Here is a 16,609-nt window from a genome sequence, read left to right on the forward strand (position 1 = left end):
ACACACACACACACACACACACACACACACACACACACACAACACAAAACACGCACGCACGCACGCACGCACACACACACACGTCTATCTCGAGTGTATGTGGAACAGTGATATATATACCAATACACAAAGGAATATAACTCCCCGATCATTGTTAGTTTACCACTAATATGGTTAATCTGGATAACTCCACTAAAAACTGTGTGCTGTGTAGATTAACAGAGATTCACTGCATATGCAATGTGGTGACTGATGCAGTGGTTATATATAATTTCTATGCTGATGGGTTAAAATGACACAATGAGTTACAATGACACAATGTGTTAAAATGACACTATCTGGTAAAATGACACAATGAGGTAAAATGACACAATGAGGTAAAATGACACAATGAGATAAAGGACACAATGCGTTAAAATGACACAAATAGTTAAAATGACACGATGGGTTAAAATGACACAATGCGTTAAAATGACACAAATAATTAAAATGACACAATGAGTTAAAACGACACAATGAGTTAAAATGACACAATGAGTTAAAATGACACAACCAATCAGATGGTGACAATGGTTGCCATTGCACACACACACACAAACAACATCCAGAATGCAAGAATGACAAAGAAAAGCAGGATCTTGTTTTGTTGTGTGACTTATCACAATCTTCCTAAGATGGACATGTGATGTCCTGATGTAGCATTCCATGTCTCATTACTGAAATGAAACCAAGGCTGTTATGTAATTTGAAGGTGCACCTGTTTGTTTGGTTTGACAATGAACAATAGTGTTCTGAGGTTATGAATTCTCAACCAATTATTTGATTCAATTAATCAGTTTGGGATCAGTGGATCTGAGTGATTACGTACAGCCTCAATAAATGTTGGCTCAAGCCTGAAGATGGACAGCAAGTGTCCCATATGTAATATTGGGAGTCAGCAGCCTTCAATAGAGACTGCTTCAACAGCAGGAAATTTCAGAGATATTTTATACTATACTGGCAAGAGTCTTCGACCCAACTCTTTTGGTACGGAACCCTTGTCTTCTGAGAATCTCGGTGTCAAACAACAGCATGTGCTGTGCCACCATGGGGGACATATTTTTGTAGATCCACAGAAATGGTTTGGAGGTCAGCTCACGTTATGAAGTGAAGGTTTACGCTATGATGGCCTTTCTGGCATGCAAGGCAATGCCATTGAGATAGTAATGTCATATGGGATCCTTTTGGGAAAATAGTTCTATGTGGGCAAGCCTCCAGACTTGGTTAAGTGGAGAAACTCTTGTCATCCCTGGTTAGTATTTCCACTGGGCACAGATTTTCTGTGCATTTTTTTGGATTTCTCTAACCTACTCTGGTGGTTTTTCAGCACTAAAACATGCTTGAAGAGCAGTATTCATTGCAGGGTAGTTTGGGGCTTTGAGGAAGGCTTCATTCTGTTCCGTTTTGACTGTACTGCATCTTCGTGAGACTTAGAGAGGGTTTTGTCCTCAGTGTCAGGCTATGTCATGATGGATTCTTTGGATTGTCTGAATGTCCAGGCTTCTGAGAAAATTTCATGATTGATTATTTTGATTGTCAGGTGTGGACAGAGGTACCTCTCAATTCTAGGTATGGATAGTGGTACATCTCAATCCTAGGTGTGGACAGTGGTACCTCTCAATTATAGGTAAGGACAGTGGTACCTCTCAATTCTAGGTGTGGACAGTGGTACCTCTCAATTCTAGGTAAGGACAGTGGTACCTCTCAATTCTAGGTAAGGACAGTGGTACCTCTCAATTCTAGGTAAGGATTGTCTGAACTTTCAGCCTTCTGAGAATATTTTACAATTGAGGCTATTTCATGATTGTTTTCATTGCTTTCATTGTTTGTCTCGGCGATCACTAATTCAATCTTGATACATGTGTCATTTACAGACCTTTGTTCATGTTTTGCTCACATTTCTGCAAGTTTGTATTATTTAGTGATGAATCCTTTGGCGCCAAGGAAAACGGCTTCATGTATACTGACACATCAAGGTCACTGTTGAATCCATAATCTCCTAATTGATATACTTGATTATTAACATTATGATACAGTGTTTCAATTGATGGGGGAATTGTTCCACCCTTCTTTGAATGGGATAAAAGTAATAGATTTTGTGTGACCTCTGTATAAGGTCAAGGTCACTACAAGCTGCTCATTAAGTGCTCTTGACTGGCATGGATATGTTTGAGATCCGGTGGCAAGGAGTAATGAGCTATTCTACCCCGGATCTTCAGGGGTCTGTTGGTTACAGAGAGTAGGAGGGGCGGTCGGGTAGCCTAGTGGTTAAAGTGTTCGCTCGTCACGCCGAAGACCCGAGTTTGATTCCCGACATGGGTACAATGTGTGAAGCCCATTTCTGGTGTCCCCCGCCGTGATGTTGATGGAATATTGCTAAAAGCGGCGTAAAATCAAACTCACTCACTCACTCACTACAGAGAGTAGGTGGATGGGTGACCATGTTCAAGCATGCTGAGAGCTACAGTCCTGCCCCACACTGAAACACAAGTTTCTGTTGTGTCCCATTTGGCTAAAGACTCTTCAAAATATCCGGCTGTTCCCCCAGCAGTGAATGGGTACCTGGTAGGATATGATGGTAAAGTGACTGTAAATCTTCTAGTGCCTCACAGGCAGCTTCGGTCCAAAGACCGGGTAATAATAATGTAGGACCCTGAGAAATCACTTGGTGAATGGAATATGGCCCGTTATAAATGGACTATTATTATTGTTGTTGTTGTTAAAAAACAAAGATGTGTATGTGTGGTTAAGTTCACAGGTTATGTGAGGTTGGTTAGATTACCACTCGGAGACAATGAAGTGGGACCCCATGGTTGCCTCAAAATTCTGCTGTGGTACCTCTCAATCCTAGATGTGGACAGTGGTACCTCTCAATTATAGGTGTGGACAATGGTACCTACTCATTTCTAGGTGTGGACAGTGGAACCTCCCAATTCTAGGTGTGGACAGTGGTAGCTGTCATTTCTAGGTATGGACAGTGGTACCTCTCAATCCTAGGTGTGGACAGTGGAACCTCACAATTCTAGGTATGGACAGTGGTAGCTGTCATTTCTAGGTATGGACAGTGGTACCTCTCAATTCTAGGTGTGGAGTGTGGTAACTCTCAATTCGAGGTGTGACAGCTTTTTGACCATCCAATGGTTGACTATGCTGTGTGATGATGCTCCAGTGATTACAGTCAGGGATTAAACTGTTGGATCAGTTGTTAGCATCCTTAATCAACTTCAGAGTATTGTTTCAAGTGTAATAGTGTAAGATGTCCATCCTGATTTGATAGTTATTCCCTATAAATGGCCATCTAATCTGATAAAGTGTTGACTGGACACCAACATATGATGTCAGGGAATAAATGACTTCTTATGATTAATAAAAATGATACTTGAATAGGTACAGAGATATGCATCAAATCAATGAGCTTCATAATATCATGGTGCATTAGTGCATTGTTTCTACCACCTGTGGCTTCTTGTAAAATGAAAATGTCTGTACTGTGATTTGTTTGGTTTGTTTGTTTGTTGTTTAACGCCGCACTCAGCAATATTCCAGCTCTATGACGGCGGTCTGTAAATAATCAAGTCTTTACCAGTCAGTCCAGTGATCATGAGCATCCATCCACGCAATTGGGATACGATGACATGCATCAACCAAGTCAGCGAGCCTGACCACCCGATCCTGTTAGTCGCCTCTTACGACAAGCATAGTCACCTTTTACGGCAAGGGTGGCAGACCTATTCTACCTGTACTGTGAAACCTCCATAGTCAGGACTCTGATGGTCGACAATGCCCAGACTAGTTGAATGTATCAAGGGACATAACTCTATTCATCATTCCTAAGTATGAAGATTTGTTGATACTTGTTATATCACTGAGAAAGGAGCATGGGTGGTCGAGACGCCTAAGGCACCACAATTCACCATGCGTCGTGATTTGCGTCCCTTGGGCATGCCAGAAACCCACAATCGTGGGTTCGAAAACGTCTCAGACCTGCATCACTTTGGGCTTTGTTCTTGCATCTAGTTGACACTGTGAAGTAACTGGAAAACTAGTCAAAGTGGCATGAGACCCAACTCTCTCAATCATTATTTGATTAAGAATGGTTGTCTGGATTACCAGAGTTTTACTGTTCATGAAGTCCGGTGTAATTTATATGTAATCCGGTGTAATTAATATGTAATCCGGTGAGTGGTCGTGCAACAATTTTGTATATGCTTGATAGGCTGGCGGTATAACATGCAATAACTCTCATTTGTTAACATCTTCCCGAGGCAAGGGAGTTAACTGACCATAAGAGTCCAGTTACCACCCTTGCTGAACTAGGCTGGAATGTCTGAGTTACTAGGATTTTTTGGCTGGAATAACAAATCTGTGCATAGTCCAATCAAAATCGCGAAACGAAATTAATGTCCGGTTTGTTAACTTCCGTGCAGATTTCAGTCATAGCATGTGTACTTTCAACTCAACAGATATTTTCCAAATCTGTTCATGTTTTTAATCAATGTGCTGATACGATTTGATGCACTTCAAGAGATAAGATCCATTTATTACAATACAGATCTTGGTTATCGATCAGACTGTCTTGACTTCAATAGACAGTTAACTACCTTGCTTCAGGAAGATGACATCTTAAGTGCTATTTGTCAGTTTTCCTTCCTGTATTTCATTGCTAAGCTTGCATCAAAGTGTGCTCTTGCTTTAAGGTTGAAATGTTGTGAACCATTTTATTTTCGTGCATATTTATTTTTGTCAGATTGTTATGGACAATTAAACATGCCTGCAATGAAGGCTTTGGTGCACTGAAGCTGACAAACCAGCTAAAAATACAATGATAGGATGCAGTATATAAGGTGGCATTTATAAGGTGTTGTACTTCAGTTTTGATTCAAAATGGCCAATCAAACTCACAAGATTTGTGTTATTAACACAACTTGACTTGTGTTATTAACACAACTTAGGTGTAATAAGTACCGGTATTTTTTTGTATTCCCTTCATCAATGTCCAGCTTTTTGAAAAGATAAGACCCTTCATTTTTACCCCTGTATTAAGGGTCTTGGCCCCATCCACAAAGCAATCTTAGCGCTACGATAGTCATAAGTCAGTGTTAAAGAATAGGAGCTATGATCGACTTATCGCTAAGATCACTTTGTGTAACGGGGCCCAGGTCATTTATTACAGGGGTGGGCCAAAGGTTTTTGACGAACAGGCTGTATGAGATTTTACAAGTTGGGCTTCATAGGATAAACATAAATAACATCATGTCTGTACATGCAGAGCCAACTGTTTGGGTTCTATCAAGAGGTTGACTGGAGAGTCAGATAGCTTGATTTTTAATGAGTTGCGCTAAGTATACTTACGAGTATGCAAGTCTCCATGTCAATCTCATTAAAATCAGACCTTTGTCCTCGCTACCGCTAAATCAAAGATCTGAAGACATCCCATTAGGGGTCATGTCATATTAACTTTTCATCCGACCAATCAGAGCGTTACTTACCAGATCATGAAAGTGACAGTTGGAATGTGATTTCTAATCATACAACCTCAGGAACTTTAACACGGGGTATTCCGAACGATAGTTCTGGGTTTAACGACTGAATCCATACAATCTAGACCATCTATAGCCATTCCAGAACATTGTTTTGTTTAGGTTTCAAATTTGTAATCGAGAATTTGTCAAAATATGTTTCGAAGCGTAGTCGCAAATTTGAAATTAGTGCCGTAATGCACGAGAAAGCTGCTTTCTGATCGGTCATTCCATTGGTCGATCAAAGTTCGCGCAAGGTCGGTCTGTCGTGACCCGTAATGGGATGTCCTCAGATCTTTGTTTAGCGGTAGCGAGAACTAAGATCTGATTTTAATGAGATTAGTCTCCATGTAAAATAAGACAGCAAAATTAGCAGGGTTTACAGTGCAACCTTACAGTTTCTTTGTTTATTGTGATTTTCTGTGTTTGTTTATTAAAATGTTATCTATTAATGCTGGTGTTGTATTGTTATTTCTGCACGGAGGCCACCGTGTCAACAATGACTGAAGACAGGTTTCCTGATTTTGAAGTTTAACCCTGCTGTGAACAGTATTTCAGATATCACAGTGTGTCAGCTTAATGTTACCACTTTGGTGAAACCCACGAGCACGGGTATGGTGCTGACAAACATAGAAATATAATCAGGGTGAACCTGATTCGAACGTTTCTGGCATGCTCTGTACAGCAAATTGCGGCGCCTCAGACATCTGGGACTCCCATACCCCCTCCTGATTTTAAAAGACATGACTATTTCAAAATATGGAACATAACTCACCTGGATGAAGATTATTTGACAAACAAAACAAAATTGTTGGAAGGGACACACTTAATTCACATCTCTCTTAAAACAACTTCACTGGATATTGGTTCCTGATCTGGAGGTTGATGTGAACATTCATTATGGAGTGTGCTTCATACACTGTTGTATTTATTTTTATTTAAAACCAGGACTAGGATGCGGAAATTTTGGGTGGATCTGATATAAAACATGGCCCATTAAAATGTTTGTTCGTTTGTTTGTATGTTGTTTAACACTGCACTGAGCAATATTCCAGCTATATGACGGCGGTCTGTAAATAATAAAGTCTGGACCAGACAATCTAGTGATTGACATCATGAGCATCGATCCACGCAATTGGGATACAATGACATGCATCAACCAAGTCACAAACCTGACTACCCGATCCCATTAGTCTCCTTTTGCGTCAAGCATGGGTTGCTGAAGACCTGTTCTACCCCGGATGTTCACGAGTCATTCAAATGTTTATCCCAATTCAAGCTCTTTAACATAACAAAGGCTCACATTTAATTAGTTTTATCAAATCTTTTTAACATGGACCCACTCTGAACTTGACAGTCTACAGCTGAATGCATAGTGATGATAGTATCTACTGGTTGTTGGGTCAAAGATTCACTATGAGCATTGAGAAGTCTTATTACGGTTGATGTATAATTTCTCTATAAGTTTGCATGATGACCTTTTGTTCAGACAGTTTTACTTGATTAAAATGCCAGTGAATTCCTGGATGAGAAACAACTGCAAGAACAATAGCATGGCATCATCGTAATGGTTTATCCATGGTCCATCAACACCAAACCAGTGATGTGTATTTCACATGCAAGGCAGCTGGTGATTATTTGTTTCTAATTCTCTCAATATTCCAGCTATATGAGTGAGTGAGTATGGTTTTACGCCGCTTTTAGCAATATTCCAGCAATATCATGGCGGGGGACACCAGAAATGGGCTTCACACATTGTACCCATGTCGGGAATCGAACCCGGGTCTTCGGCGTGACGAGCTAACGCTTTAACCACTAGGCTACCCGACCGCCCCTCCAGCTATATGACTGCGGCCTGTCCAAAGAATTGTCATCCGTCAACTTCTAAGTATAATAATTTATGGATAATTTCTTTATGTTTTACGTTTCTGTATTAATCTTTACACCATTGTCAAGCAATATAAGGTGAGGTGAGGTGAGGTGAAATTGGGTTGAAAGTCGCGTCCAAGATTATTGCACTTATATAGCAACGTGCATGTATGTGTATGTGTGGCTGCTTGTACTAGTCCGGACTGATGCCGACTTATAGTGCTAGCTCACTGAGATACCATGCTGCAGTTTAACATGAATACCCCACTCAGACACAGTATACTCACTCGGAGCCGACCAATCCTTGTTTTAGCCCCTTAATGCCGAGCGCCAGACAGGGAGCAATATAAGGATCTATACCAAAATTTCGCATTTCCAGTAAATAAAGAAGTTATCCATAAATTATCAAAAGAGGCTACACAATGGATGTAGAGTCTGGTTGATTGCATGTTTTTATGGCCATACATGTTTGACATTGCTCATAACATCAGTCTGGACCAGATTATTTACAGGCCATGGTCATAAAGCTGGAATATTGCTGATTGCAGCATTAAACAAAACAGTACCATTCCAGTAAAAACCCACAAGGGGTGTCAAAACAATCAAAGGTCTGAGGGTACAGATTTTATTCACAAAAGGATTCAACAATGGAGGACTTGGACAACGTCACAAATACGAAACATCATATGAACAACTCTGTACAGGATACAACATTCAACCAAGATTGCACGCGAAACTTCATCCAAGAGACCACCAGAGAACTGTGGTCTCCATGTATAGAAACAGTTCACTGTTACCAAAATATATTGACAGTAATGCCCTAAATCTTTACAAAACGGAATCAAAATCACCAAGGCAACAAATATTTTCAGTTCCCAAACTGAAAAAGCTTGTACATTCTCTTTGAATTATAGTTTGGATTTATCCCACTTTGGGCAATATCACAGCAGGGGGCGGGGCAAACCAGAAATGGACTTCACACATTGTACCAAAGTTTGCTTCGGAAAACTGATCACATTTGAATCAAAGCATGTTTGTCAAATGGAATATGAACTTCAAGTTGGGCACATTGAGAACAAAGATTCAAGCTTCTGAAAGAGCACTAATTTGTGTAAATTCACTATGAAACCCTTATGGTAAATAAAATACCTCTTATTATCTGTCACTTTTCAACGTATTCACAAGGCTGAATCTAACTTTTGTCTGTTAATATTTGTGAGAAATATACAAAAATAGGTGGTATTTCCATTGAAATTTTCCTGGACTTTAAAGCTCCTCTGTATGGGATTGAAGGCATTATAAAATGAACACATGTCAAATAAGCACCATAGTATAGATACGTCTTTAAACATACAGATATTAGGAACTGAAATATCAGAAATATGCCAAGAACATGTTTCACACATCCCATGTAGACTCCAACAATGTGCCCATGGGAACATATTCTACATGGCATATATCTCACAATGTAGAGGAAAGTATATACAAAGTGTCACATGTAGATTCTCCACTGTGCCCAAGGGCACACTGTTGCCAACTTCAATATATCCCTCTACACCCAACAAGGAGCATTATGTTATAGTTACAACACACCAAGACGAGTCGTTTGGGCAGTAAGAGCACGGTTTGGCTTGGCATTTGATTGACAGACATAAGGACCAAGGGGCGGAGCCCCGAGGTAATCCTTTTGTCTGTCAGTCAATTGCCAAGCCAAACCGTGCTCCTACTGCCCAAACAACGAGTTGGTGGGTGTGTTGTAAACGATTTGTAGCACAGGTTGCGACGGTCATTCCAAAATTGCGTGAGTTTGTGTAAAATTTAGTGACGTATAATATGACGTTAACTTTTAACGTTAACGTTTAACTTTTAATCTAATTGTTAAATCAAGTGTAAACTTTGGAATTTTCAAAGGCACATTAGAAATGTCAACTATTAATTTTCCGAATTTAACAAAATGCGTTCTGTGCCCAGTTGTTTTTTATGTTTGACAGTTACATTGTAATCTTTTAATTAAGTTATAAACATTTCTATTGTTTTTTGTTGTTTATTTACGTTATTACTCTTGAACACTGTGTACAACACTAAAGAAACATTGTAAGTTTGAAATTTCTCAAGCCAGTAGGCGGGGCTTGCTGATCTTGGCATCAGCCAATGGTAATGATCTTTAACAAACCGTGCTCTTACTACCATGATACAGCACGGGTAAGATCAAAGGTACCGCTCGCAACCCGTGCTACAAGGCTTCAACACTGGCATTGTGAGGACACTGTAGACACACAGCATCAGGGATTGGACATAAATGCTCTGGCTGCATATATTCAGGTTACTTTCAAGACTATCAACATTAAACGATATACAAAATAATTCAATAGTTCCCAAGGGCACACAGATTCTGTTCTGAAAATATTACACATAGGTTGATACTGACTAACAAATCACAATCAGACTGCAACATAGTATAACTTCAGCTTAAAATGTTTCTGGATATATTAAGACTTTTTATAAAACTTTGTTTATGAATCTGCTGACTCCCAAAAATTGAAATGGGGGAAAATAATAATTCATACATTTTTTTTTGTTCATTTCACCAACCAATAATAAGGTAAATGTTAACAAATGCAACTCAATAACTCTTGCTATAAATAAAATAAGTTATTTAAAATACTTTACTTAAAACCTGTTAAAAATGTATCTCAAAAACTTCAAAACACAACAATTTATGACAAATCCCTATTCCTCTTGAACCCAATCCCTTCCGCCTACTTCACATTTTGATAAAATAAAAATAATTTGAAATTGGATTTTTAAAATAACTTTTTTTTACCTACAGACCTAAATTATTTTTAGCCCAAAATCCATAAAGCCCCCCCTCAAAAAATAAAAAAATAAAAAACAACAACAAAAACACATACCACTGTAACTTGATATCACTGAACCACATTCTCCTCAATATAAAATCATCCTATGTCATTAAATTGTTTTAGTAAGCTCTCTCAATATTTGTCATTCATTTTTCAAGCCTTGTTTTGTTCCTGATTTTAATTTCGTGCCTGTGAAGTTCGTGGGTAACAAGTACCCACACCACAACCTGTGATGATATCACAGAGATGAGGACTGTCCATCACAGCAGGTGCAACCTGCAACAGTACCATACACCCTAAATGACACTACTTAACTTTTCATAGGGATAATTCACTGTAACAAATCTCTGAGTCACCAATGAATATATACCATACTTATGTTAAGTTGAAATGAAGCTGAAAATGTGTCAGTTCCAAGTGAATATCAAATACTATTTACATGACAACTTCTCCTAGCAATCAGTCACATTCAGTCCTCACCTGGCAATTCAGATCTTCCCTATCAAATGTTGCGTAGTATTAACTGGATCCTGGGAATTGTTAGCGACACAGATCAAATATATATTGTACAAACAAAGGCATGAAGGACTGTCCCTACAGTTGAATCCTACACAAACATCTCACAAGCATTTCACAAACTTCACCCTGAAACTTAACTTCATCTGATTTTAATCCAGAGGCACTTTTTGTGGAAATGTAATATTCAGATCAAGCAGTGAAACTGTGTGACATCTAAAATTCATTATGGTTTTCAATGAGAATGAAAATTAATGGTAAGTGACAAGGTTAGGGCTGTTGGGCGTGGGAGTCCTTGATCCACTTGACCCAGTGCTTCAGACTGACAGACAATCTCATTAAAATCAGATCTTAGTTCTCGCTATCGCTTAACAAAGATCCGAGGACATCCCATTACGGGTCACGTCAGAACGACCTTTCATCCAACCAATCAAAGCAGCGCTTACCCGATCATGAAAGTGACAGTAGAAATGTGTTTTCTTATCATGCAACCACAATATATTCAACACGGGGTATTCTGAACGACAGTTACGGGTTTTATGATTATATCCATACAATCTAGGCCATCTGTAAGCCATTCTAGCATGTTCATCTTATCAGTTTTAAACTTTTTAATCGAGAGTATGTCAAAATATGTTTCCAAGCGTAGTAGGCAGTTTGAAACTAGTCTCGTAAAGCTCGAGAAAGCTGCCATCTGATTGGCCAATGTCAATTTCTTGTCAGTCATTTCATTGGTCGGTCAAAATTCGCGAAAGGTCGTTCTGACGTGACCCTAATGGGATGTCCTCAGATCTTTGTTTAGCGGTAGCGAAAACTAAGATCTGATTTTAATGAGATTGGACTGCCAGATGCCGTGGTCACTGACCCCTGAAAAGGAAGAACCCTCCATGTTGCAGCATATTACTTACACGACCCATTACACTTACAGGTGACAGATCACCTGGCGTATTAGGGACCCACTATTTAGCATTCTGGGGAGTCTGGGAATTTTTGGGGGGAGACAGGATCTTTTCAGGTCACAGCTCTAAAACATTTTATTACTGAGAAAAGCGCGAACAATTTTTTATTAGCACATCCTGAATTTCCAGAGAAAAGTTTATTCATTTTGCTTAAACCTGAGGACAAATAAAACACTTTTTTCCAGGTACAAATTAGGTTAAAAAAAATAATCCCACCACTCCCCTCAAATATCAAACAGTTGGTTGCTAAGTATTTCTTTCAATCAGAATCACCCACTTCAACACCCTCAACAGGATTCATCAGGGTCAAATAGCAGCATGTTGAAATTTAAAATGAACATGTGCAACCTATAAAACATAAAGAACTGAGCAGTACAAAACAAACTCACACCTTTCCATGTGACCTTTTTTCAAGACAAACAATATGTAATGACAATACCCTTACAATGTCAAACCCTTGACGCACATAGTGAGATTGATAATGTGGAATATGTCATTAATAGTAACACATGTATTATATTGGTGTATATTAACATGCAATCAAATAGGAATGGCTCATTATTATGTTTCATTCTTCTTCAAAGTATACAGCTGGAAAAAAGTTAAGGATCACCCAATTCTTTTATTTGGCATGGCATATTAACTATAGTACCGTATCTATACTGTATAATATGCACTTTTAAATAATAGGGTGGCAACTAACTCTTTTTCAGAGTGGTATTTTGAAGAGCCATGGCAATCAAGATGACTTCAACAAGAAGCTAAATACTGACCACAAATATGTAATATCAGTCCTGACAAACATGACAAATTAATTAATCAGGTGACAAACATACATATTTTGGAATTGTGAAGTCCTATCTTAATTGACCTTGTGGGTTAGCTAGCTGCCATCAAACAATTCATTAAAAACTCTGTTGACCACTTTTGTAAAAAGCAGCAAACAAGGGAATGGTGCTGACAAACCAAGAATGATAATCGTGATTCATTATGAGTGAGTATGGCTTTACCCCGCTTTCAGCAAAATTCCAACAATATCATGGCAGGGGACACCAGAAACGGGCTTCACACATTGTACCCATGTGGGGAATCGAACCCGTGTCATCAGCGTGACTAGAGATTGCATTAACCACTAGGCTACCCCAAAGCCCCTAGTTCATAACGAACGTATGATTCAATCATGACCTGGATAAGGGACATTTTGCTGATGATGAGAACAGCTGTACTGAATATTATTGATATCAAACTGTACACAACTGCATCAAGTTATCAAGACAGTGAAAGCCTGAATTCAAACAACATTCATATTTTCATGAAGATATTCTTAAAGGGGACTACCATTAGACAAACTGGCCGTCCCAACTTGTTCACACATAAATAGGTCATGTATGTCACCTAAGTTAAACAGAGACAATGTACCAGTTTCAAAAAAGGTACAAATAAAGTCGGGAGATTCACCAAATATTGGCAACCTATAGTAGAGCATAGTCCTTCTTTAAATACACATTCCACAATACCCCAGTATTCAAAAGTAAGCAAACAAGCAAGGGGTCCTCATTTTCTTGAGGTAAGGAAGGGAGCTGAGTTAAAAATCCAGTTTCCAGTTATGTCCCTCCTGTGTCCCTCCTATTGACCAATCAGATTCTACCTTGCATTTGCTTCAAACAAAATGGAGTCTCCCAGTCAAGACGATCTGATCTCTATTGTAATAAAACAGATGTTACTTTGCAAAGTGCATCAAATCACATGAGCACCTTGATAAAATACATGAAAAGATTTTGAAAATATCTGTCAACACCCACTTACTTTGCAAATCCTGTTATGTGATTTTTCCAGCCAAAACATAACTTCCAAAATTCCTGTCTAGTTCGGCCTTGGGGGAAACTGGACTTTTATCGTCAGGTAACGCCCTTGCCTCAGGAAGATGGGTGTCCTTGCCATTACCCTCAGTTTACATGTTAAAGATTAAGGGGGTATTAAGTATTGTTCGTGTGTCTGTCTGTGTATCTTTGTGTCCGAGTGTAGCTAGTACTTGTACTGGTCCAGACAAATGCAGGCCTTATGGTGCCAGCCCACATATATACCATGTTGTAGTTTTAACATGGACACCCCACTCAGACATAGCACACTGACTCTGAGGCGACCAGTCCTTGTTTTATCCCCTTAATGCACCAACAAATCCCATCTAAAACATGGCCAGGAATCAAGCCACCAATCTTTCGCTCTCCAGGCAGATGCTCAATCATCAATGCCATGGAGGCGGTCCTTAACTTACAACACTGTTCAATAAATACAAACTTGGTACAGTTACAAGTGAGAACTCTAACAAAAGGATAATTACTTTTAGTGTCAGAAATATCACACACACATCAATTTTGAAATGGACGGATTACAGCAATGTGCTCTTTTTCCAATGTTCATTAATTTACATCGATCTGATCTTATCCAATCAACAGATCAAATGAAAATATGTGTTGAAAATACAAGTAATTTTCCAAATAATTATTTGGCTGACATCTTGACGAATAAAGGTAGCCACAAACAAACCACATTCAAGACACAAACTCTCAGTAACCATGGAAACACTTAACGTAGAAATTAAAACAAATATCTAGGGTAACAAGGAAAACCAGAACAAATGTCAAAACAGACGTATATCATATCACACTTAAACATAAATAAGTATAAATTGTACAACTATTTGGCAATGTAACGTAGTTGTCTCCATAGCAACTGTTGCCGTGGAAACCATATTTACACACAAACATATTATCAGGAGATAGAATGTTTAGGACTTCATTCATATTTCTTGCTTAACTGCAGGCATGAGACAAAAAGCTCTGACAAACTCTCTGCGACGGCCGTCCTCAGTGTTAATGTAATCCTCACATCCACAGTAACAATACCTTGGAAGCTATTAAATGCATCCTGCAGTGCTCGTTCGGGTGTGTACGAAGACATTGTTGCCTCATTTGGTAGCATGTTTGTTTGGGAGCGATCAATGCCATTTTCATGTCGTTCATGTTGAAGGCACAGCATTTGCAGTCTCCCTGAATACTCACAACCACAATGCAACACAATCCTTGAAGGGTCCTTTCATTACATACAGGGGACTGTCCATAACATATGGGTGACTGTTCATTATAAATGGGGGAAAGTGATGATGTTAAGGCCACACATTTTTTTATTTTTGGTTTCATAGGCCCACGACCCCTACTGAAAAGCAGCTGGAGAAGAAATAAATTAACCATAACAATATTTATTTTCATTATGTCTCTGCTAGTAATATAGACCCTCATATACAATATAAAATGTTAATAGACATTCCATGTCCCCATCACTATCAGTGATTCAAGAAGCCAGCTGCAGTTTTAACTCCACAGCAGAACGACTTTCATATAAATGAATAAATGATTGAGATAGCTATATATTTTTATTTTTATTCCAACTGACCTTAAGTGGAAAAGCTGAATAAATCGATGAAACATAAAATGAAAATAGTGTGGCCAAACCATGCTATTTTTGTTTCCTTGTTCAAGAGATTTGGGAATTTCGTCATGCGTAATTTGGCTTCGGATTAAGATAGGGGGTTGCTTGGTTTTTTTATAGATTCTAAATTGATACAGTTGCTTTAACTTTTTCTGAAGGGGGAACTTATTTTGTCACAGGATTTTGTCATCATCCTGTACCCACATGAACGAACAGTCCCGAGGTTGAATCCAGATCCCAATCAGTTACTCTAGCACAGCACAAACTGGATAATCCACAATGCTAATCAGTTAATAAAGCACAATGTCATTGTTAATCCAGTGCACTATGTAGAAGGGAATACGCATGAGGTGTTAGTCAAGCATCATTAACTCTTCCTCACTCAACTCATTTTCAATGGGCTGGGAGTCTTTAGAGGCCTCTGCATCAGTGGTGTGGACACCTCCTGTTGGGAGGAATAGGTTTGAGAACACATTCACATCAATGTTAAACGATGGACCTTCCATCATGTTTTCCTGGGTCACATCAGATGTGCCTTCCGGATGCACTGATTGTGATTCTGTGTACCGACTTAGCTCTCTCATTTGCTCGATCACGGTTTGCGGCTGTTGAAGATGGTCCAGTGAACAAAGGTCGCGGCGTAAAATGTCTGCATCACTTTTCTCACTTAACTGATATGTCTTGGCAATGTCTTCATCGTGTTCGGCCTCTTGCCGCCAGAACGGTTCCGCAAGACACTTCTTTGAACTTTTCTGTCCAGTTGGTAACTTCACAAACAAACAATCAATCAACGCACACTCTGGACGCAGATCTGTGTCTGAATCACATGAGGAATATTTTTGATCTTTGGAGGAGCAGTCTGACGACTCTTTGAGCGAGCTTCCTGCTTCTTCCGAGCTTCGTTGGTCACTCGGTGTTATGTCACTAGTATCCTTGGAGTTGTTGGAGACATTGGAGTCATTTTCCCCCATTTTCTTCGAATCGGTTTTATCATCATCACTTGATGTGCTGTCTTTGTACTCTTGTGGAGAAACAGACACCATCATCTCGTCGTTGCACTCTTCTCGCCACTGGCGATACACCTCCTCGATGTCGGGACTATTTTCCTCCTTGCTTTCTGTCAGCGTAGATCGGCGCTGGTGCCATGCACCTTTGGAGTTGTCAGGCTGCAGCCCGAGAAGTTGGTCCGCATGGTCGATGCAACACAAGCTTGACTCGCTATTCACGGACGCATTGTCATCCACCGTGTCATTCTCGAACAGCAGGAACCCAGCCTCTTCATCCTGTTGAGAAATAGAATAAGTTTTAAGTTCATACTATCAACAATCAACTTAGATTTTGCCCTGGGGATTCCAAG

At 39.4% G+C, this 16,609-nt stretch overlaps 1 protein-coding gene across 1 annotated transcript in view; it reads right to left on the minus strand.

Moving 5' to 3' along the window:
- Positions 1–8,036: 8,036 nt before the first annotated feature.
- Positions 8,037–16,609, minus strand: part of LOC139471815 (period circadian protein-like) — a 50,070-nt gene continuing 41,497 nt past the window's right edge. The window contains exon 23 of the mRNA XM_071254313.1: positions 8,037–16,535. Coding sequence (XP_071110414.1) covers positions 15,606–16,535 — 930 coding nt within the window. The 3' untranslated portion in view covers positions 8,037–15,605. The remainder of the gene's footprint in view (positions 16,536–16,609) is intronic.

This window comes from Haliotis cracherodii, unplaced genomic scaffold, assembly GCF_022045235.1.
Source record: "Haliotis cracherodii isolate W230 unplaced genomic scaffold, xgHalCrac1.p SCAF_23, whole genome shotgun sequence".
Taxonomy (NCBI): domain Eukaryota; kingdom Metazoa; phylum Mollusca; class Gastropoda; order Lepetellida; family Haliotidae; genus Haliotis; species Haliotis cracherodii.